General features: G+C 47.9%; 2 protein-coding genes across 2 annotated transcripts in view; one reads left to right on the top strand and one right to left on the bottom strand.

The window, feature by feature from the left end:
* The window catches only part of RETREG3 (reticulophagy regulator family member 3), a 27881-nt gene extending 17349 nt beyond the window's left edge, over positions 1-10532 (bottom strand). The window contains exon 1 of the mRNA XM_004041622.5: positions 10294-10532. Within this exon, the coding sequence (XP_004041670.3) occupies positions 10294-10532 (239 nt within the window). The remainder of the gene's footprint in view (positions 1-10293) is intronic.
* A 205-nt stretch (positions 10533-10737) lies between these two features.
* On the top strand, positions 10738-16442 carry LOC101154437 (tubulin gamma-1 chain). Its single transcript, XM_004041620.4, has 11 exons — positions 10738-10993; positions 11315-11427; positions 11630-11797; positions 13279-13347; positions 13631-13710; positions 14151-14277; positions 14852-14938; positions 15054-15203; positions 15465-15617; positions 15701-15862; positions 16049-16442. The coding sequence occupies exons 1-11, from the start codon at positions 10945-10947 to the stop codon at positions 16244-16246; spliced, it is 1356 nt and encodes a 451-aa protein (XP_004041668.1). The 5' UTR covers positions 10738-10944; the 3' UTR covers positions 16247-16442.
* Positions 16443-23758: the final 7316 nt, after the last annotated feature.

Below are 23758 nucleotides of genomic sequence, written 5' to 3'. Positions count from 1 at the left end.
AGGGATATGTTTTTATTGCCATCATCTCTGGAAAACCAACCTTCTTAGGAGAGCTTAATATCCTTTCCCTACCCTAGTTCCTATTTGTGTTAGTAATCGTGCTCTGGGAAGGGGAAATTGCCAACAGTCTGGCAAGCCTCCCTAGAGAGCCCTTTCAAGTACTCTGGAGAAAACAGCGATGCCATGTGCTGCTTCTGGGGAAGGGAAGCAGCAGCACTGGGGAGCAAGAAACCCTAGAGCTCTTCTCCTTGGCCTTGTTAAATGTGCTTGTTTGTTGGGATGAGGCACTGGCTTTAGAGAGAAGATCATTGGCCTGAGGCAGCTCTAGAGGCTTATTTCTGTTAAGCTGCTTTTATTCTTTAATGTTACATATAGTCACAGTATCCTTTAGGTGGTAGGTTGGAAAAATTGAAATAGGGTTGTTGGCTGGGCACAGTGGCTCATGCCTATAATCCCAGCACTTTGGGAGCCTTAGGTGGGTGGATAACCTGAGATCGGGAGTTTGAGACCAGCCTAGCTAACATGGAGAAACCCCATGTCTATTAAAAATACAAAATTAGCCGGGCGTGGTGGTGTATGCCTGTAATCTCAGCTACTCAGGAGGCTGAGGCAGGACAATCGCTTGAACCCAGGAGGCAGAGGTTGCAGTGAGCTGAGATTGTGCCATTGCATTCCAGCCTGGGTGACAGAGTAAGGCTCCGTCTCAAAAAAAAAAAAAAAAAAAAAAATTATACAACTAACATGAATTCATGTTTATCGAAAAAAAAGTACAGGCATGGTGGCTCACGTCTGTAATCCCAGCACCTTGGGAAGCCAAGGCAGGTGGATCACCTGAGGTCAGGAGTTCGAGACAAGCCTGGCCAACATGGTGAAACCCTGTCTCTACTAAAAATACAAAAATATTAGCCGGGCGTGGTGGCACACGCCTGGGCAACAAGAGCAAAACTCAAAAACAAACAAACAAACAAACCAGGTGGATTACCTGAGGTCAGGAGTTTGAGACCAGCCTGGCCAACATGGCGAAACCCCGTCTCTACTAAAAATACAAAAATTAGCTGGGCATAGTGGCGGGCACCTGTAATCCCAGCTACTCAGCAGGCTGAGGTGGGATGACAGCTTGAGTCCGGGAAACTGAAGTTGCAGCGAGCCGTTATCGTGCCACTGTACCCCGGCCTGGGTGACAGAGCGAGACCCTATCTCAAAAAACAAAAAAGCAAAACAGAAAAAACCACCTAAACACTAACAAATTGGTTTGTGGGGAAAAAAAGAGTTAAAAAAAAAACAACAAATAAAACCACACACAACAGGCCACGTGTGGTACCTAAAGCCTGTAATCCCAATACTTCAGGAGGCTGAGGCAGGAGGATCACTTGAGTCAAAGAGTTTGAGACCAGCTTAGGCAACACAGCAAGACCTCATCTCTAGTGAAAAGAAAAACATTAGCTAGGTGTGGTGGTGCACGCCTGTACTCCCATTTACTTGGGAAGCTGAGGTGGGAGGATTGCTAGAGCCAGAAGGTTGAGGTTGCAGTGAGCTCTGATTGTGCCACTGCACTCCAGCTTGGGAGACAGAGCAAGACCCTGTCTCGAAAAGAAAAAAAAAAGTATCATTTATGACATTTATAAGAAAATTGGAAATGTGAACACTGACTAGAATCATTAATTTTTTGCATGCGATAATGATGGCAGATGTTTCTTAAAGTCTCTTTTTCAGAAAAATATACTGAAATACCTAGATTAAATGATATGACACATCAATAATTTGTGTCAAACAATAAGGAAGACGTAGAAAAGAACTGGGGTATGGAAGACACAAAATTGGCCAGGAATTGAAAAAAATAATATTATGTACATGGTGGCACACAATATTATTCTGTCTACTTACAAATGTTTTAAGCTTTCCATAATAAAATATTTTTAAAATGACCCATTATCCACATATGTACTCTAAAAAATGTGAAGACAGGCTATTCTCTTCATTAAAAAATTCACATATAAAAACACTATGGTTTTAAAACTTTTTCACATAATACATAGACAATTAGCCTGGTGTGGTGATGAACTCCTGCGGTCTCATCAGCCATGAGGTGGAATGATCGCTTGAGCTCAGGAGTTCCAGGGTACAGTGAGCCATGATCACACCACTGCAATCTAGCCTGGGTGATAGAGTGAAACCTTGTCTCAAAAAAAAACAATGAATGGGCCAGGCGCAGTGGCTCAAACCTGTAATTCCAGCACTTTGGGAGGCTGAAGCAGGTAGATCACTTGACATCAGGAGTTCAAGACCAGCCTGGCCAACATGGTGAAACCCCATCTCTACCTAAAAATACAAAAATTAGCTAGGCATGGTGGCGGGTGCCCGTAATCCCACTCGGGAGGCTGAGGCAGGAGAACTGCTTGAATCCGGGAGGCGGAGGTTGCAGTGAGCTGAGATTGTGCCACTGCACTCCAGCCTGGGAAACACAGGAAGACTCCATCTCAAATAAAATAAAATAAACTAAGACGGTGGCTCAAGCCTGTAATCCCAACACTTTGGGAGGCTGAGGCAGGCAGATCACGAGGTCAGGAGATCGAGACCATCCTGGCTAACACGGTGAAACCTGGCTCTACTAAAAATACAAAAAATTAGCCGGGAGTGGTGGTGGGCGCCTGGAGTCCCAGCTACTCGGGAGGCTGAGGCAGGAGAATGGCGTGAACCTGAGAGGCGGAGCTTGCAGTGAGCCGAGATCGCGCCACTGCACTCCAGCCTGGCAACAGACAGAGCGAGACTCTCTCAAAAAAAAAAAAAAGAAAGAAAAGAAAAGAAAAGAAAAATCAACGAAAAATAAACTAAGAAGTTTCCAACTTTTTTTTTTTTTTTTTTTTTTGAGACAGAGTCTTGCTCTTGTTGCCCAGGCTGGAGTGCAGTGGCGCGATCTCGGGTCACCACAACCTCTGCCTCCCGGGTTCAAAGGATTCTCCTGCCTCAGCCTCCCAAGGTAGCTGGGATTACAGGCATGCGCCACCATGCCCGGCTGATTTTGCATTTTTAGTAGAGATGGGGTTTCTCCATTGTTGGTCAGGCTGGTCTTGAATTCCCGACCTTAGGTGACCTGCCTGCCTCGGCCTCCCAAAGTGCTGAGAATTATAGGCACGAGCCACTGCGCCCAGCCAAAAGTTTCCAATTTTTTGATGTAATAAAAGCTGAACTATACATCACTGAGCATGTTACTGGGTCAAAGGCATTAACTATTTTAAACAAATAGCTTTATTGGTCGGGCACGGTAGCTCACACCTGTAATCCCAGCCTTTGGGAGGCCGAGGCAGGTGGGTCACTTGAGGTCAAGAGTTCAAGACCACCTTGGCCAACATGGTGAAACTCCATCTCTACTAAAAATACAAAAATCAGCCAAGGCATGGTGGTGCACGCCGGTAGTCCCAGCTACTTGGGAGGCTGAGGCAGGAGAACTGCTTGAATCTGGGAGGCAGAGGTTGCAGTGAGCTGAGATCACACCACTGCACTCCAGTCTGGGCCACAGAGTAAGACTCCGTTTCAAAAAAAAAAAAAAGTAAGAAAATAGCTTTATTGAGATAATGGTTTGTATACGATAAAATTCTCTTTCAATTCATCTGCCAGCAGCAGAGATGAAAAAAAATCACAATGCTGTACGACTAATAGCCTTATGTAATTTCAGAACATTTTCATCACTCCAAAAGAAACCCATACCCATTAGTATTCTTTCTCCATTTCCCCCAGCCCTGGAAAAGCTTCTTAAGTGGCTTAAAATATGTTACCAAACTACTTGCTAGAAAGGCTGTCCAATTTATGTTCCTATCAGCCATATGCCCATTTTTCCATATTTTCCCCACAATTAATTATGATCATTAAAAATACTTAAGGCCAGGTGTGGCGGCTCACACCTGTAATCCCAGCACTTTGGGAGGCCAAGGTGGGTGGACTGCTGGAGCCCAGGAGTTCAAGACCAGCCTGGGCAACACGGTGAAACCCTGTTTCTACGAAAAATACAAAACAATTAGCCAGGTGTGGTGACACACACCTGTAGTCCCCACTACCTGAGAGGCTGAAGTGGGAGGATGGCTTGACCCCAGGAGGTTGAGGTTGCAATAAGCCATGATCACACCACTGCTCTCGAGCCTGGGTGACAGTGAGATCCTGTCCCCCACCAAAAAAAAAACTTAAGATAGAAATTAGTAAATAATTTCCATTTACATATATTTGAATTCTTTTCTTATTTGTGAGAGTGAAATTTTATATATCCATTGATTTTTTTTCCCCTTTTGTGAACTGTCCCTCCACTTTGTCAGGGACTAAAATCCAATTAAATGATCAGTCTAAATAAAATATCCCTGGAATAGCAATTGGTGTCCAGAAACATCGTGAGAAATTCCAGAACCAAACATAAACTTTTGTGATTAACTATACCATGGAGCCTCACTATTAGTACCAGTAAATTAAAGTTTGCTACAATCATAAATAATGACCACATGTCTATTTTCAAAGACATGATTTCTAGGTTCCTTTGTTATTACAGATTAAGATCGTCTCAAGGGCACTTCAAAACAAAGCATCCCATTCTACAGGGACAGAAAGCCTGTTACTGTACAGCACTTGTGACCGCCTGGTTAATGAGCCCAAGTCACCCGTAAATTCAAAGGAAAAATTAACCCAACCTGTATCATGCAGTGACAGTTGTTGCTTGCAAAAAAACCAGAAATGAAATCAGCTAGCTGCTAACAGTGGAGAGAAAGCACTCAACCATACAATTATGGCAGATAAAAACTAAAGGTAAAGAGAGGGGAAGTAAATAAACCAAGGCATCCTTGGGAGTCTTCTCGGTTCACATAAGACAAGAACCCTGCAAAGACTATCATCAGGAACATTCGCTCAACAGATTTCATTAGAAATCTGATGTGTAGCCGGGCGCGGTGGCTCACGCCTGTAATCCCAGCACTTTGGGAGGCCGAGGTGGGCGGATCACGAGGTCAGGAGATTGAGACCATCCTGGCTAAAACGGTGAAACCCGGTCTCTACTAAAAATACGAAAAATTAGGTGGGCGTGGTGGCGGGCGCCTGTAGTCCCAGCTACTCGGGAGGCTGAGGCAGGAGATTGGCGTGAACCCGGGAGGCGGAGCTTGCAGTGAGCCGAGATCGCGCCACTGCACTCCAGCCTGGGCGACAGAGGAGACTCCGTCTCAAAAAAAAAAAAAAAAAGAAAAGAAATCAGATGTGTAGATTTTTTTTAACAGAACAAATATCTCTACTTAAATGGGCTCCCCATCTTCCATTTCTTGTTTCTATTATTTTTTACTCAAATCCTAACCTTCTAACTCAGAATTGCTGTATATCCTTAATCACTTTTTTGGGTCTTTTTTATTTATTTTTTTTTTTGGGGGGGCGGACAAAGATACAATTTTTACATTTCATTTGTGAAATAACAAATTCTATAATAACCTCCTAGAAATACAGTATGGTTCACTGAGACTAGTGACTGCAAAAAGCAGATCCCAACAGAGATCTCTACTTGGGACTCAGCTTGTGGACTGCTCCAAAACAATATTCCTAATTCAAAGACTATATAGATTCACAGATTGTTAAAAACCACAAAGCAGTCAAGGTGCAGTGGGTCATGCCTGTAATCCTAGCACTTTAGGAGACCAAGCCGGGAGGGCTGTTAGAGATGAGGAGTTTGAGACCAGCCTGGGCAACATATTGAGATTCTGTCTCTACAAAAGTTTTTCAAATAGGCTGGGCCCAGTGGCATGTGCCTCTAGTCCCAGCTACTTGGAAGACTGAGGCAAGAGGACTGCTGGAGCCCAGGAGGTAGAGGCTGCAGTGAGCTATGATTGTGCCACTGCACTCCAGCCTGGGCAACAGAGGGAGACCCTGTCCCCCCCCAACAACCCCCGAGTCCCCAGCAAAAAAAAAAAAACAAAAAAAAAAACTGAAAGAGCTCAGCAGTTATGTAGGCCTCCTTGAACTATCTCTTCATGTTAGGTGGGAGAGGGAGCTTGGAGTTCACACATTTCCAGGGTTCATTTACCCTCCTCTGATCTCAGAGTACAAGTCAAACCAAAAAGTTACCCAAACCTGTTCTTTTCTGATCCTGTCAGGATACATGCTTGTTGACTCTCATATTCTTCCCCCAAATCACTCATTCACAGATGAGGTTGAGACTAATGAAAACACAAGCTATTGGAAGGAACGGCCTGACATTTCTATTATTATCCTAGAGACAATAACAGATCAGTGACCAGAAGTAATCTAGGCTAGAAGACCTCTGATATGGTCACCATAAATTCTCTGGTACCTGAAAAAAAAAAAAAAAGTGTGAAAACCTTGGAATACTATGGTGACAAGGTATCTACATCTATCTCCATCTTTTTTTTTTTTTTTTTAAGATGTAAGAGGGCATATTCACAGGTACGGCAAAATATGACTGAGGATACAAAACACTGAAAATTAAGAGCTACCTACCTGAATTCTGATGGTTTTTTTTTTGTACTCCTATCTCCTAATACCTCAAAATGCATAAAAATCTCAGTTAATGATATGTCATTTTTGTCCCATTATTCAATACAAATAATAAAAGAGAAACTAAATATTTCAGATTTGATTTTTCTGACTTGAGCTAATGATCCTCCTCCCTTTCTTAAACATTTAAAATGTTTGTTAACTGAACAGTCACTCTTCCACATTTCTAAGCGAAATGTCAACACTCATACTCAATATGACACTACTAGAATGTGAAGCCCAAATTTCATTTTAAATCTCTAATTACCTACCAAGGAAGCTCATTTCCCCAAACAATTCTGTGAACTCCAATGCCAGACTATCCAAGTTTCTGGGGACTTAACAGTATCTGTGCCTTTCACAGGTAGGAGTCCTCTCCAGAAATGGCATACCCAACTGTTCTTTTAGTCTCAAGAGTCACACTGTCGGCCAGGCACAGTGGCTCACGCCTGTAATCCCAGCACTTTGGGAGACCGAGGTGGGTGGATCACCTGAGGTCAGGAGTTCAAGACCAGCCTGGCCAACGTGGTGAAACTCCGCCCTACAAAAATACAAAAATTAGCCAGACGTGATGGTGGGTGCATGTAATCCCAGCTACTCGGGAGGCTGGGGTGGGAGAATCGCTTGAACTTAGAAGGTGGAAGTTGCAGTGAGCCAAGATCACGCCATTGTACCCCAGCCTGGGTGACAGAGCGAGACTCCATCTCAAAAAAAAAAAAAAAAAGTCACATCCTCATTTTGTTGTCTCTCTCCTGCACCTTCTTAAAATGTGATGGGACTGTAACAAGAGTAACTGTGTTCTCGATACACAACAGACAAGCTACTAGGAAATGCCAAAGATAAAGACCAATCACAGCAATGCTTTAAGAGACCCAGAGTACAAAAGGGGTTCTAAGTGAGCCTCTAAACATAGCATGTTAATAAGCTTAAGTAAACACTGGTAGAGGCCAGCAAATTAAAGCTAGCTGTAACATCTAAAGATATGTCCCAGTCACAGCAGCTCTTTATGTGCAGACCTCAACCTCACATTCTGCTTCAGAAACCTCTCTCAGACAAGCAGCAGACGAAAGGTCCCCTCCTCGCAGATCACGAGGTCAGGAGATTGAGACCATCCTGGCTAACACGGTGAAATCCCGTCTCTACTAAAAAAAAAAAATACAAAAAATTAGCCGAGCGTGGTGGCGCGTGCCTGTAATCCCAGCTACTCGGGAGGCTGAGTCAGGAGAATCGCTTGAACCCGGGAGGCGGAGCTTGCAGTGGGCCGAGATGGCGCCACTGCACTCCAGCCTGGGCGACAGAGCAAGACTCCATCTCAAAAAACAAACATTAAAAAAAAAAAGGTCCCCTCCTCAAAAAGAACAGCATACATGCTACTAATTCATTTGCATTAATAAATCTTTGGTTTAAAAATCCATTTAAGGCCCAGTACAGTGCAGTGGCTCACACCTGTAATCCCAGCACATCGGGAGGCTGAGACAGGTGGATTGCTTTGAGGTCAGGAGTTTGAGACGAGCCTGGGCAACCTGGCAAAACTGTCTCTACAAAAAAATACAAAAATTAGCCAGGCATTGGTGGCGCATGCCTGTAATCCCAGCTGCTCGGGAGGCTGAGGCAGGAGAATCGCTTGAACCTGGGAGGAGGAGGTTGTAGTGAGCTGAGATCGTGCCATTGCACTCCAGCCTGGGCAACAAGAGCCAAACTGTCTCAAAACAAAAATAAGTAAACCCTGATAAAGTGTTTTTTTCCATCAGGCAGTCATATCTTGATACAAATTGGTTTAATGAGGCCCAGCCTTCTTGCTAGAGATACCAAAACTACTGTGGGAAATGTTTTGACTGGATAAAACACTCTTCAGTGAGGTGCTATAGCGAAGATTTCTACAGAGAGCAATGGGAATCAGTACCTAGGGGTCAAGGAAGAAGCACTTGGCTGGGCACGGTGGCTCATGCCTATAATCCCAGCACTCTGGGAGTCCAAGGCAGGAGGATCACCAGAGCCTAGGAGTTCAAGACCAGCCTGGGCAATATAGTGAGACCCTGTCTCCACAAAAAATTAAAAAAATTAGCCAAGCATGATGATGTGCACCTCTGGTCCCAGCTACTGTGGAAGCTGAGGTGGGAGGATTGCTTGAGCCCAGGAAGTGGAAGTTGCAATGAGCCGAGATCATACCACTGCATTCCAGCCTAGGTGACAGAGCAAGACCTTGTCTCAAAAAAAAAAAAAAAAAAAAAAAGGCCAGACGCAGTGGCTCACGCCTGTAATCCCAGCACTTTGGGAGGCCGAGGCAGGCAGATCACCTGACGTCGGGAGTTCGAGACCAGCCTGACCAACATGGAGAAACCCCATCTCTACTAAAAAAAATACAAAATTAGCCGGTTGTGGTGGCTCATGCCTGTAATCCCAGCTACTTGGGGGGCTGAGGCAGGAGAAATGCTTGAATCTGGGAGGCGGAGGTTGCAGTGAGCCGAGATCACGCCATTGCACTCCAGCCCGGGCAATAAGAGTGAAACTCTGTCTTAAAAAAAAAAAAAAATAGGGAAAAAGCACTACCAAAAATAAATGAAGAACGTGGTATGAAAAGTTTACCATCGAGTTTGCTAAAGGCTCTGGAAGCCACAAATGCCAGAGACTACTGTGACACCTTTAACTGGGTCTCTTTCAAACTGGGAGAGGATTAGCTTAATAGCTGAACACTGTTTTCGGGTCAGTGAACTTCGAATTATTTGTTCTGCTTCAGCTCACTGAAAATCTTTCAGATAAAGGATAATAAATGTTTTGATTTTAAAACCAATTTTAAGGGGAAAGCTATTTTTAGCAAAAACACATTTAAAAAACACACATATTTTGTTGTTTCAGGCTTATCCAGAATAGTCTTAATCCATTCAGCAGCAAAGGCCCCCTATAAGTCAGTTCCCTTGGAACCTCCTCCATTACAAATAAATCCAAAATTATGGTTGGTAGATCCTATGAAGTCCTAGGTCCACTTCAGGTGATGACAACTGAGAGAAGCAGCAGTTCCATTTTCACAGAGCATGACACACACAAATAAAGCATATTTACAGTGCTACTTTTCCAGCTCAGGAAAACTCACACACAGTATTAGACATCAATTTCCTTGCCTATAAACCATGGCTAAGGATGCCTCTCTAATTCCTTGGAACAGGGAGGAGTTACAATCACAGGTGGCTTTGACACGCGTGAAATCTCCATCATCATTTCCTAACTGTTCTTTAAAAGCTTGTAATTTTCTTTCAATTTTCAGCTTTGGGGGCTCACACTGACGCTCAGACTTCATAAACTTCCTTCCTAGATATATAACATGCTAATTCATGCGAATCGCTCAAGCTTGTTGTATAATCACACCTATGGATACCTCTGCAAGACTTCACGCCTCTACTCCAACAATAAACTACTAAAACCTCTGGAAACAATCTAGAACTTCCACTTGAGCAGACAAGAGAAAGGAAGTGATGGCTTTAAAGGGACGCAGCTTTGTCGGGCTCAAAAGAGGCGCCCTCGCTCACTCTTGAGCGGCTCAAGATGTTACCAGAAGCTCCCGCCAGATGTGCGGGGCGGGGGTGCGGGCACAGGTAAGGCAGAGAAGATGGGTGGACGGCCCTGGGAAGAACTGGGGTGCCGAAGCCTGCAGGCGGGATGGAGTGGAAGGAGGTGAGGCAAAATTAGGCCAGTGCAGCGAAGAAAACAGGGCAGGCAAGAAGTAGAGCCCTAGAGGAACCAACGAATTCGGGACTCGGAGGGTTTCCGAGAGTCCAGTTCTCTCACCAGAAAGCCGCGTTCAGCCCCAGGCACCACAGAGCGCTCCTAGCTGGCCGCTCCCACACCAGGGCTGCCTGCACCCGACTCAGCAGAGGCTCGTAAGGCCCCAGCACCTCCACCAGGGCCCGCTGCGCCGCCTCAACCTGCTGGTCCCGCTCCCTGGAGCCTGACACATCTCGGCGGCCCCTGAAAGTCGACCCCGAAGCCGGGCCTGGGGTCGTGGGCACCCCTTCGGCCTCAGCCATCTCCCCCCGGCAGCCACAACATCCGGGGCCGTGGCCCGACAGTGACAATAACAGCAACTGCGCAGATGCGCGATTCGGCGGGGGAGGTGGCTTCGCACCACAGCGCGCTCGCGCGCAGGTCCAAACAGGCGCCCACCCAGAGGGGAGGGAGGACGCCGTACCCCGCCTTCGCTGAGGCGCGGAGCCGGATCCGGAGGCACCGAGCCGGATCCGGAGCCGCGCACGCGCAATCTGCATGAACGAAGGCCAGGGCTTAAAGACGTGCCATTCATTGCCAGAACTCGGTTCTCATTGGAGCGGAGGAAGTTCGTGGGTGGAGCTGGTTGTTTGGCGCCTGCGTCTTGCGGCGAGCGGGCTGGCGTGCGGCGCCGTTGCGGGCGGGAGCGGCTGCAACGCCGGTGCCTGAGGAGCGATGCCGAGGGAAATCATCACCCTACAGTTGGGCCAGTGCGGCAATCAGAGTGAGCGAAACTCCGGCCCCTCAGCTAGCCAGGTTCCTTAGGGTCAATGGGATCTCGCTGTGGGATCCTGGACTCCATCTGTCCTTGCCAGAATCGTAGTTCTCTGAAAGGCGAGACATCCCTGACCCAGTGTCCACTTGCCCAACCCCGAGGGGCCCTCCCCTGCCCAGTCCCTGGCGTACAGTCCTTTCCTCAGACACGGGAGAGTCCTGCGGCTTGACTTCTTATCCCTGGACGCAGGCGCCCAGTCCCCCGGCTCCTGATTGGAACCTGCCCGGACCTAGATATCTTCTTTCTCCCCTGCCCGCCCCTTCCCCCCAGTTGGGTTCGAGTTCTGGAAACAGCTGTGCGCCGAGCATGGTATCAGCCCCGAGGGCATCGTGGAGGAGTTCGCCACCGAGGGCACTGACCGCAAGGACGTCTTTTTCTACCAGGTGCCCCCAGCGACTTGGCCGGGGGCGGCAGTGGCCCAAGGGGGCGGAAGGGAAGGGAGTGGCCGGGTACTGGGAACCCCGCTGGGCAGTAGGGCCAGGCGGCTGGCTTGAGGAGGGAGGGCCGGAGGGAGCCAGAGTTGGGAGGACTTCGGACTTGGGCCGCCCTAGCTGATTGGGCCCCCTCCTGGACTCCCCTTGACAGGCAGACGATGAGCACTACATCCCCCGGGCCGTGCTGCTGGACTTGGAACCCCGGGTGATCCACTCCATCCTCAACTCCCCCTATGCCAAGCTCTACAACCCAGAGAACATCTACCTGTCGGAACATGGAGGAGGAGCTGGCAACAACTGGGCCAGCGGATTCTCCCAGGTCGTTTCCTATTCCCTGGCAGGGCCCACAACTCGCTGGGTAGGGACAGGCTCTATGACGTCCCGAAGAGAGGGGAAACCGGATCAGGGATGTATGAATGCTGGAGGGAGAGACCTGGCTGCAGGGAGTGGACTATGTAATATTGTCAAGCGCCTACACTAGCTAATGCAGTGTGCCATGCCATTCTAAGTGCTTTACATATATTAATTTTTCTAAATCTCCCAACAACCCTAGAAGTAAGTACTACAGGTCCACAGTCCCTTATCTGCCTTTCCAGGATCCAGAAAGCCATGAAACCAAAGGACATTTCATAACTAGTTTATCAGCAAAAACAAATTTCAATGAAGACAGGCTGTTTTATAGTTTCTTTTTTTTAATTTTTATTTATCTATTTTTTTTGAGACGGAGTCTCACTCTGTCGCCCAGGCTAGAGTGCAGTGGCACGCTCTCAGCTCACTGCAACCTCTGCTGCCCAGGTTCAAGTGATTCTCCTGCCTCAGCCTCCCGAGTAGCTGGGATTACAGGTGCTTGCCATCACGCCTGGCTAATTTTTGTATTTTTAGTAGAGACGGGGTTTTACTGTGTTAGCCAGGATGGTCTTGATCTCCTGACCTCGTGATCCACCTGCCTCAGCCTCCCAAAGTGCTGGGATTGCAGGCGTGAACCACTATGCCCGGCCCTATAGTTTCTATCCAACTTACTGTCATTAGTGATGCCTTTTATTACAGAAATACTAATATATTTGATTAACGTGCTTCGATTAAATAAAAATTCCCACTGGAATTTTATTTAATATATAGTATATATACCATAATACCTTTCTAAAATCTGAAATATTTTGAATTCCAAAACATAACTGGCCCCAACACTGTTAGATGAGGGTATATGGACCTGTATTATTACCTTCGTTGTACAGATGAGGAAACTGAGGCATAGAGCAATTAAATAAGCTGCCCAGAGCTACACAGAAGTAGAGTTAATGGGCCAGGCGTGGTGGCTCACGCCTGTAATCCTAGCACTTTGGGAGGCCAAGGCAGGCAGATCACCTGAGGTCAGGAGTTCAAGACCAGCCTAGCCAACATGGTGAAACTCTGATTCTACTAAAAATACAAAAAATAGCTGGGCATGGTGGCATGCGCCTATAATCCCAGCTACTGGGGAGGCTGAGGCAGGAGAATCGCTTGAACCCAGGAGACGGAGGTTGCCATGAGCCAAGATCGCGCCACTGCACTCCAGCCTGGGAGAAAGAGAGAGACTCCATCTCAAAAAAATAGAGCTAATGTATGAACCCAGGTAGTCTGGGTGTAGAGTGCTTTCTTGTAACCACTGCACCGTACTGCCTCTCAATGTAGATAAAAGCAGGTAGCTATGCTCCATAAAAGGGCTTCTGGGTGCTATAAGGAGAATTGAGGGTGGCTTTTCTGAGGTCAGAGACCTCCCATGGTTCTGTCCCACTCTGACCCTCCCCTATGTCTGTACAGGGAGAAAAGATCCATGAGGACATTTTCGACATCATAGACCGGGAGGCAGATGGTAGTGACAGTCTAGAGGTAAGTGTCCCAGGAATGCTGGTAGGAGCCGACATGGGCAAGGCTTGGCAGCATCCTCTAGAAGCGACCTGTTAGGAACAAGACCCACTCATGTACCCTTTGCACTGGACAGAAGCTATCAGGCCTTGCCGGAAACAAGGCAGTTGCCTAAGCTGTATAAGTGAGGGGACTGGATGGGAAGCAAGGGCTCGGGAAAATGGGAGTCCTAAAAAACTATGAGATGGGTCTAGTTTGACATCCTGCCACTAGATACCTGTACACTGACTGCCCCTTCCCCATGCAGGGCTTTGTGCTGTGTCACTCCATTGCTGGGGGGACAGGCTCTGGACTGGGTTCCTACCTCTTAGAACGGCTGAATGACAGGTAAGTTTGTGTTTGGGGATTAGGAAAGGTCTCCAACTTGGCTTCCTAAATGACTAGGGGACCCAGCAGATATAACTCCATATTTGCTGGAACAGGAAAGAGTTCTTATATTCCCTCCTATAGAGAGGAAAATGAAGTTACAATGACTGAGAACCCCATCACACTCCCAGTAGTGGGAACTGGAGCCTAGAACCTGAGCCCTGGATGAAAGTCGAGGTAGTGTGGCCAGGTATCAATTTGGAAGCCCAGAGTCTAAGATGTCTCTGCCCTTCCCCCTGTAGGGCTACAGACTTCCAAAAGTCAAGGCTCCCTTCTCTACTGATCTGACCCCACCCCAGTTTTGCCATCAAGATTTATCTGCTTCTGGACAGTTGTTAGGGAGCGCCATGTTCACCAGGCCTTCAGTCTGTTGCCCTGATCCTTTCCCCAACCCCCACCAGGTATCCTAAGAAGCTGGTGCAGACATACTCAGTGTTTCCCAACCAGGACGAGATGAGCGATGTGGTGGTCCAGCCTTACAATTCACTCCTCACACTCAAGAGGCTGACGCAGAATGCAGATTGTGTGGTGAGTCCTGGATTCTACCTCTTCCCAACTCTCAACACCCCATACCCACTCGAGTCTATTAAATCATTTTCATGTATTTAAAAAAAATCCATTTTAGCCAGGTGCAGTGGCTCATGACTGTAATCCCAGCACTTTGGGAGGCCAAGGTCGTTGGATCGTTTGAGTTTAGGAGTTCGAGACCAGCCTGGGCAACATGGCGAAACCCCATCTCTACTAAAAATACAAAAATTAGTCGGGAGTGGTGATATGTGCAGAAGGATCACTTGAGCCTCAGAGGCAGAGGCTGCAGTGAGCTGAGATCATGTCACTGACTGCACTCCAGCCGGGGTGACAAAGTGAAACCCTGTCTCAGAAAACAAAAACAAAAACAAAAACTATTTAAATAATTAAGATGAAAAGAAAAATTTAAAAATCCATTTTGAGCCCTCCTTTGCCCTAGGTCAGTGCAAATCCCTTTCCAGTGAGTCTTTCTGGCCATGAAGCTCAAAGGAAATTAAGCTTCAGAGCCTAGGGTCAGGCAGAGCTCCTGTTTTTCCTATCCCCATTGATCTGTGATCCTCTTCTGTCCCCCCAGGTGGTGCTGGACAACACAGCCCTGAACCGGATTGCCACAGACCGCCTGCACATCCAGAACCCATCCTTCTCCCAGATCAACCAGCTGGTGGGCCCCCACTCCTGGACTCCTTTGGACTTGAAGCCTTCCTTGTTGGAGGGTCATTTGGGGAAGGGAGGTCCCACCCAGGCTGAGGCCCATAACATGGCACGCCTGTCCCCAGGTGTCCACCATCATGTCGGCCAGCACCACCACCCTGCGCTACCCCGGCTACATGAACAATGACCTCATCGGCCTCATCGCCTCGCTCATTCCCACCCCACGGCTCCACTTCCTCATGACCGGCTACACCCCGCTCACTACGGACCAGTCAGTAAGAGCAGCCTTCAGTGTCCCAGGCCAGGCTGGCCCTGGGCCCAACAGGCCCTGCCCTAGCCTTTCTCTCTTCCCCACTGCTCCTGGAGCTGCCCTTTGCGGGCCCCAAGGCACTGCGCTCAGGGACTGACACAGAGCGGGCGACTTTCTTGCTGACTTGCTCTCCACCCTCCCTCTGCCTTTGGCTTCTGCCAAAGAGAAGCCAAAGGGGGACTGTGCCCTGAGCGCTGGCCGGGTCCCTGTCTCACTGTCCCATCAGGTGGCCAGCGTGAGGAAGACCACGGTCCTGGATGTCATGAGGCGGCTGCTGCAGCCCAAGAACGTGATGGTGTCCACAGGCCGAGACCGCCAGACCAACCACTGCTACATCGCCATCCTCAACATCATCCAGGGAGAGGTGGACCCCACCCAGGTAGGGGAGGCCCCTTCATCCCGCGCCCTGGACCCGCAGGGGTAGAGGAGAGGCCACCTCCACTGCTCCTGTGCCCACCCCAGGTCCACAAGAGCTTGCAGAGGATCCGGGAACGGAAGTTGGCCAACTTCATCCCGTGGGGCCCCGCCAGCATCCAGGTGGCCCTGTCGAGGAAGTCTCCCTACCTGCCCTCGGCCCACCGGGTCAGCGGGCTCATGATGGCCAACCACACCAGCATCTCCTCGGTGAGTCTCAAAGTTTGCACCTTTTTTCCCTGAATCAGTTTCTTGACTATACCTCACCTCTCTGCATCTGCTGGCCCTGCTTCTAGCTTTTTTGCGGTGGGCATAGCCCAGCCTTGGTTCCCCAGCTTTCCGGGCCACATTATTCTTTGAAGTTCTTTGTAACCCCTGTTTTCTGCACACCCCAAGCTCTTCGAGAGAACCTGTCGCCAGTATGACAAGCTGCGTAAGCGGGAGGCCTTCCTGGAGCAGTTCCGCAAGGAGGACATGTTCAAGGACAACTTTGATGAGATGGACACATCCAGGGAGATTGTGCAGCAGCTCATCGATGAGTACCATGCGGCCACACGGCCAGACTACATCTCCTGGGGCACCCAGGAGCAGTGAGTCCCCAGGACAGGGACCCTCATCTGCCTTACTGGTTGGCCCAGGCCCTGCCTGACTGACCACCCCCTCACAGCACAGATCAGGGACCTCACGCATCTCTTTCTCATATACATGCACTCTCCGTTGGCCTGCAAACACATTTACTTCTCCTCTTGTGAGACTATTTATCTTTAATAAAGCACTGGATATAAATCAAGTCACTGCTCGCTTTAAAGCCTTTGGGTTCTGGAGATGCGGTGGGGATGCCTGTTCTTTCTCCATCATTCTGACAGGGTCCTCACCCACTTCCAGCATCTTCAATTCTGAACCAACAGCTTCCCCTAGGTTTTTCCTCTGCCTAGTTTTGGAGAACGCTGGTGGGGTTTGACCCACCTGAAGTTCCTTTCCAGGGTAAAAAGGCCCAGAGATATTACTTTGTTCTCTGTCTGACCCTTTCTGGGTCCCCGTTCCCTCCCACCCTCACTGTATCAGGTGAATATTCCACCAGCCTCATGTTTCCACATCAGAGTGTCTGATTAATCACAACCTGAGGCCCAAGGCCACCACCCCTGCCACTAGGCCATGAACAAGCAATGGAGTCCAACCCAATACCTTTAAGCTTCTAGCAAGCAGTCCAGGAGAGCCGCTCATTTCAGGCAGATGGAGTCTAGCAGCATCAAGTCAGCGACCAAATCTAAAACCTAGACTGTAAGCAGGATCATAAGTGGTTCCGTAGCTAAGACACCATAATTCTCTTCTCTAGTGGTTGCCAGTAATTTAAATGGCCAGTGCCTTCTACTTCTGGTGGAAGATTGCAGAGAGGTAGTAAATACATAGGGGCCTAAGTCTTCAGGATTGGTTTTTTTTTTTTTTGAGATAGGGTCTTGCTCTGTCACTTTGTCACCCAGGCTGGAATGCAGTGGCATAATCACGGTTCACTGCAGCCTCGACCTCCATGGCTCAGGCGATCCTCCTGTCTCAGCCTCTTAAGTAGCTGGGATCACAGGCACACACCACCTAAATCTTCAGGATAAAAAGGGCAAAGCAGGTTCTCCTTAGAGCATGGTGGGTTGTCAGGGCCCCATTAGGCTCTTATACACACCATAAAGTTATATAGTAGTGACAGCTAACATGCACACATATGCTGTGAGAAGTACATTATTTTGTTGAATCCTCACAACAACCCTATGAAGTGGTAGATACTAATTTTTTTTTTTTTTTTGAAATGGAGTCTGGCTCTGTTCCCCAGGCTGGAGTGCAGTGGCATGATCTCGGCTCACTGCAAGCTCCGCCTCCTGGGTTCAAGCAGTTCTCCTGTCTCAGCCTCCCGAGTAGCTGGGACTACAGGTGCCCGCCACTGCGCCCGGCTAATTTTTTTGTATTTTTAGTAGAGACGGGGTTTCACCATGTTAGCCAGGATGGTCTCGATCTCCTGACCTCATGATCCACCTGCCTCGGCCTCCCAAAGTGCTGGGATTACAGGTGTGAGCCACTGCGCCCGGCTGGTAGATACTAATTTTTAAAATACAATAACAAGGCCGGGTGCGGCGGTTCACGCCTGTAATCCCAGAACTTTGGGAGGCCAAGGCAGGCGGATCACCTGAGGTCAGGAGACCAGCCTGGCCAACATGGTGAAACCCCATCTCTACTAAAAATACAAAAAGTTAGCTGGGCATGGTGGTGCATGCCTGTAATCCCAGCTACTCAGGAGGCTGAGGCAGGAGAATCGCTTGAACCTGGGAGGCGAAGGTTGCAGTGAGACGAGATCGCGCCACTGCACTCCAGCCTGGGTGGCAGAGCAAGACTCCGTCTCAAAAAAAGAAATAAAAATAAAACAAGGCCGGGTGTGGTGGCTCACGCCTGTAATCCCAGCACTTTGGGAGGCTGAGATGGGCGTATCACAAGGTCAGGAGATCGAGACCATCCTGGCTAACGCGGTGAAACCCTTTCTCTACTAAAAATACAAAAAAACACAAATGAGCCAGACATGGTGGCAGGCGCCTGTAGTCCTAGCTACTCGGGAGGCTGTGGCAGGAGAATGGCGTGAACCCGGAAGGCGGAGCTTGCAGTGAGCCAAGATCGCGCCACTGCACTCCAACCTGGGCAACAGAGTGAGACTTTGTCTCAAAAAAATAATAAATAAAAATAACAATAAAAGTACAAATAAAAACCAATACAGTATAACAATGATTTACAAGCATTTACCTTGTATTAGGTACTACAAGTAATCTAGAGATGATTTAAAGTACTGTACAGGAGGATGTGCATAGGTTATGTGTAAATTCTACACCATCTTATATATTTTCTTCTTTCTGTTTTTTTTTTTTTTTTTTTTTGAGACAGTCTCACTCTGTTGCCCAGTGCAGTGCAGTGGTGCCATCTTGGCTCACTGCAACCTCTTCCTCCCAGGTTCAAGCAATTCTTGTGCCTCAGCCTCCCCAGTAGCTGGGATACACACATGCGCCGCCATGCCCAGCTAATTTTTGTATTTTTTGTAGATATGGGGTTTCTCTATGTTGGCCAGGCTGGTCTTGAACTCTTGACTTCAAGTGATCTGCCCACCTCGGCCTCCCAAAGTGCTGGGATAACAAGCATGAGCCATGGCCATATTTTATTTTTTCTAAACCATTTTATTTAATTAAGGATCTGCAGATTTTGGCATCCTTGGGTGTCCTGGAACCAATACCCTGTGGGTACCAAGAGACAACTGTACTTGCTCACTATTGGCCTAGGAATGTACTTTTCCTTCTATGAACCTGTTTATCTTTCATAGTTATCCCCCCTTTGCCAGGTAAGTATGAACCTGTTTATCTTTCATAAAGCTCTACATGTGAACAGAGAACAATATACAGGCCAGGCCCCTATGAACAGAGGGAACCCTTTCAGGACTGATGGGCAGAGAACAGGCCATCAGAAGCTAGGCCCTAGGCTGACTGAGGGGTAGCAGAGAGGCCACAAGCCTGTTATCATCACAGCCAAGACAACCAGCCTGTCACTGTCAGTTGCCAGTGTCTTCAGGGGGCTGACTCAGGGAGAACCAGCCTGGTTGGTGTGAACCAGCTGCCTGTTCTCCCAAAAGGAAGGAAGATGACTTCAGTGAAAACCAGTGTGCACCTGGTCCCTTCTCAGCTCCTCCTCCTACTTCTGTACCACTAGGTTCCTTGCCTCAGTCCTCCTTTCCTTCCCCTGCCCTTGAAGACCAACCTTGCATTAGTTGCTCCAGGCATCTGCATGAGTGCTGGTGCTGAGTAGGGGATCACAAGCTGGCACAAGTAGCGAGGCTGCTGTATGTGAGTGGCCAGCTGGCCCACCTCCAGGCCATAAGCAACCCCCAGGCCCTCCTTTGGAGGATGCAGTTAAGTAGCACGTAAAGCCCTGAGCAGGAGAAAACACCAGGTAGTCCAGAATAAAAGTTATGTCTGGTTAGTACTACAGCCACCAACCCAGAGGGGTGAATACATGCCCTGGGGGGAAAAATGGAGCTGCAAAGACACCTCCTTTTCCTGATGGCTAAGTATCAGGCATTCTAAGCACAGACAAAGCCTTCGGTGCTAACTTCAGAACCAGATCCCTCCCCCAAGGCTATTTCCAGATCACCCATCACCCCAAACCAGGGCAGCCCCTCCCTGTTCTTGGCCAGCCTGCAAACCCCAAAGTGTGTCAACTAGAGGGCAGCTCAGAGGCCAGGTGGAAAGGGAGGGAGGCCTCTGGGAATCAGGACAGCAGGTGGTGCTGGTAGTGAAAAGTCCCTGTGGTTTGAGAGACTGTAAGCCACAGAAGAGACTGTCCCCGCTGAGAGACAAGGACTGCTGCAGAAACAGAGAGAAAGCCTGGAGGCGGGCCAGTGCTCAAGCCTGGAATAGGAACTTCTCTGCAACTAAATAAAAGAAAATTAGCTGTTTAAAGCTAATGTTCCTAGACTTCAGTGTGATGTGACCCCAGGGACCCTCAAACATGCATGACACGGACATCTATATCAGGAAGCTCATAGGCAAAAATAGAGCTGTGTAAATGAATCTGAAACTTAGAAGCTGTAACTTTGGAAAGTGAGACATGAAGAGGTGGCGAGCACACGCGGTGGGTGGGGAGCACGTGGCGAGCAGAGACACTGGACAAAGAGTTGGTGGGTCAGTCCATTAAGCCTTATCCTGGTCTCTACCAGTTGCAAACATTCTAGATCTCCCTAGAAAATGGGCTCCTCAGTGGAGAGTCCATTGAAATCCAACATGTAACCCACCCCCAAGTAATGCCCACCTCCAGCACTTGCTCCCTTTCCATTCCTTCTCAGGTATCTCAAGCAGGGAAGGGGCTGCCCTAGTAAAGTAACAGAAATATTTGAAATTGACATTCTGAACTACTAATACATCACTTATAAGATTTACTTAAATTTGGCCAGGTGCGGTGGCTCACGTCTGTAATCCCAGCACTTTGAGAGGCTGAGGCGGGTGAATCACTTGAGGTCAGGAGTTCGAGACCAGCCTGACCAACATGGTGAAACCCTGTCTCTATGAACAATACAAAAATTAGCCAGGTGTGCTGGCAGGCCTGTAATCCCAGCTACTCAGGAGGCTGAGGCAGGAGGATTGCTTGAACCCAGGAGGCAGAGGTTGCAGTGAGCTGAGATTGTGTCACTGCACTCCAGCCTGGGTGACAGAGCGAGACTCCATCTCAAAAAAAAAAAAAAAAAAAAAAAGTTTTAAAATTAGCCAGGCATGGTGGTGCATACCTGTGGTCCCTGCTACTCCACAAGCTGAAGTGGGAGGATCGCTTGACCCGGGAGGTCAAGGACAGCGAGCTGTGATCACGCTACTGTTCTCCGGCCTGGGCAAGAGAGTGAGACCCTGGCCACTCCAAAAAAAAAAAAAACATTCCATGATGGGGACAAAAAATTAAATAAAATAAGAACAACCCCCCCCCAGAAATCCCCACATTCCCTTAGTCCTAGGAAAACCAGGACAGTTGGTCACCCTAAATGAAAAACCACCACGGAGGATGATTAGAAAATCGCAAAGCAGTACATATAAATAATCAGGGCTGAATTAAAGCCTGGTAGATATTTGTTCATGAATTAAGCAAGGATTTATAAAAAACGGAGATTGAGTTGCTCAGCACTAAGCTTCACAATGGACCCTACCTAAAGGGGTTCCCACTTTTACTAGAGGGGTGATATAGCATTGTTACCATTTGGATAGTGTTTTACCCTGCACGATGCACCTGCACAGGCATTCATTATCTGGGTTTTCTGAGGGAGGTTTTTTTCGTCATTTATCATCATAGGGAAATCGGTTCAGGGAGGTTAAGTAAGTTGTCCAACATCACACAGCTGGTACATAAAAGACACACTAGACCTCATGTCCTCTGGCACCAAATCAATACACTCTTTCCTCCACACCCACTAAGAAGTGCTCAGAGGTGATGCAACCTGAATTGCAGTTGTTGGTTTGGGGAGTTTTATTTATTTATTTTTTTGACACAGAGTCTCGCTGTGTCACCCAGGCTGGACTGCAGTGGCGCGATCTCATTTCACTGCAACCTCCGCCTCCCAGGTTCAAGCAATTCTCCTGTGTCAGTCTCCCAAGTAGCTGGGACTATAGGCGCATGCTACCACACCCAGCTAATTTTTGTATTTTCAGTAGAGACAGCATTTCACCATATTTGTCAGGCTGGTCTTGAACTCCTGACCTCAGGTGATCCACCCGCCTTGGCCTCCCAAAGTGCTGGGATTACAGGCATGAGCCACTGTGCCTGGCCTTTTGTGTTTTATTTTTGAGACAGGGTCTCCCTCTGTTGCCCAGGCTGGAGTATGGGTGGCACAATCTTGACTCACTTCAGCCTTGGCTGAAGCTATCTTCCTGCCTCCGCCTGCCAAGTAGCTGGGACCACTGGTGTGCGCCACCATGCCTGGCTAATTTTTAAAATTATTTGTAGAGACAAGGTCTCCCTTATGTTGCCCAGGCTGGTCTCAAACTCTTGGCCTCAAGAGATCCTCTTGCCCCAGCTTCCCAAAGTGCTGGCATTACAGGCATAAGCCTCTGGGCCTGGCCTCAGTTGCAGGTTCTTAAATGAGAAGGGACATGATGAAATCTGTGTTTTAGGGCTGGTGCGGTGGCTTGCACCTGTAATCCCAGCACTTTGGGAGGCTGAGGCAGTGAAATTGCTTGAGCCCAGGAGTTTGAGAATAGCCCGGGCAACATAGCAAAACCCGTCTCTAGAAAATATACAAAAATTAGCAGGGCATGGTGATGTGCACCTGTGGTCCCAGCTACTTGGGGGGCTGAGGTGGGAGGATCACTTGAGCCCAGGAGGCAGAGGTTGCAGTGAGCCGAGATCACACCATTGTACTCCAGCCTGAGTGACAGAGCAAGACCTTGTTTCAAAAAAAATAAAAATCTGTGTTTTAGGATACTTTGTCTGAAGCTGGCTTAAAATGTAAATCAGCAAATTGGCAGTTTTTTAAATGAAAAAACACTCAGTGGTTTTTGGGGGTGTTGTTGTTGCTGTTGTTTAGAGACAGTCTTGCTCTGTCACTCAGGCTGGAGTACAGTGACACAATCATAGTTCATGGTAACCTTGAACTCCTGTGTTCAAGCAATCCTCCCGCCTCAGTGTGCCAAGTACCTGGGACTACAGGTGGTGCCACCATACCTGGCTAATTTTAATTTTTTTTTTTTTTTTAGAAATGGGGTCTCACTGTATTGCCCAGATTGGTCTCAAACTCCTGGCCTCAAGTGATCCACTTGCTTTGGCCTCACAAATTGCTGGGATTAAGGCTTGAGCCACTGCACCTGGCCTTTCTTTTTGTTTTCTATATTTTCCAAATGGTCTATAATTAATATGTATTACTTTTATAATCAGAAAGAAGTATATTTTAAGTGTAAATAAGTAGAAGAGTAAACAGGAAAAGAAGCTAGAGGTAAAGTGGCCACAGATGGTAAATGACAATCAGGTAGATATGAAAAACAGAGATGATTATAACAGAACAGAAGGAGAAATCTAACTGCTTGGTGGTGGAGATCAATACATTCTTATTTCAGACAGATTTTTACTCTCTTTCTGAAAACTATGGGAGACATGAAGGTTCAGGGTTATTTCAAAAAACAAGTGGAGGCTGGGTACTCATGCCTGTAATCCCAGCACTTTGGGAGGCCAAGTCGGGAGGATCACTTGAGGCCAGGAGTTTGAGATCAGCCTGGGCAACATAGCGAGACCCTGTCTCCACAAAAATAAGCCAGGGCTGGTGGCAGGTGCCTGTATTCCTAGCTACTCAGGAGGCTGGAGTGAGGAGGATTGCTTGAACCCAGAAGTTCAAGGCTGCAGTGAACTATGATTGTGCCACTGCACTCCAGCCTGGGCAACAGAGGGAGATCCTATCTCAAAAAAAAAAAAAAAAAAGTGGATATATTTGATTCAAGTTTAGAACTACAAAAGAATAGCAAGCAAAGAAACAAGCTCAATATTTTTCATACCATGACCAACAAGAAAACTTAACATTCTAAATGAACTTTCTATAATATATTAATTAGTGTACAAGTA

This window comes from Gorilla gorilla, chromosome 4, assembly GCF_029281585.2.
Source record: "Gorilla gorilla gorilla isolate KB3781 chromosome 4, NHGRI_mGorGor1-v2.1_pri, whole genome shotgun sequence".
Classification (NCBI taxonomy): Eukaryota; Metazoa; Chordata; class Mammalia; order Primates; family Hominidae; genus Gorilla; species Gorilla gorilla.
The sequence above is the reverse complement of the archived record's forward strand: the minus strand, read 5'-3'. Positions and strand labels throughout refer to the sequence as shown.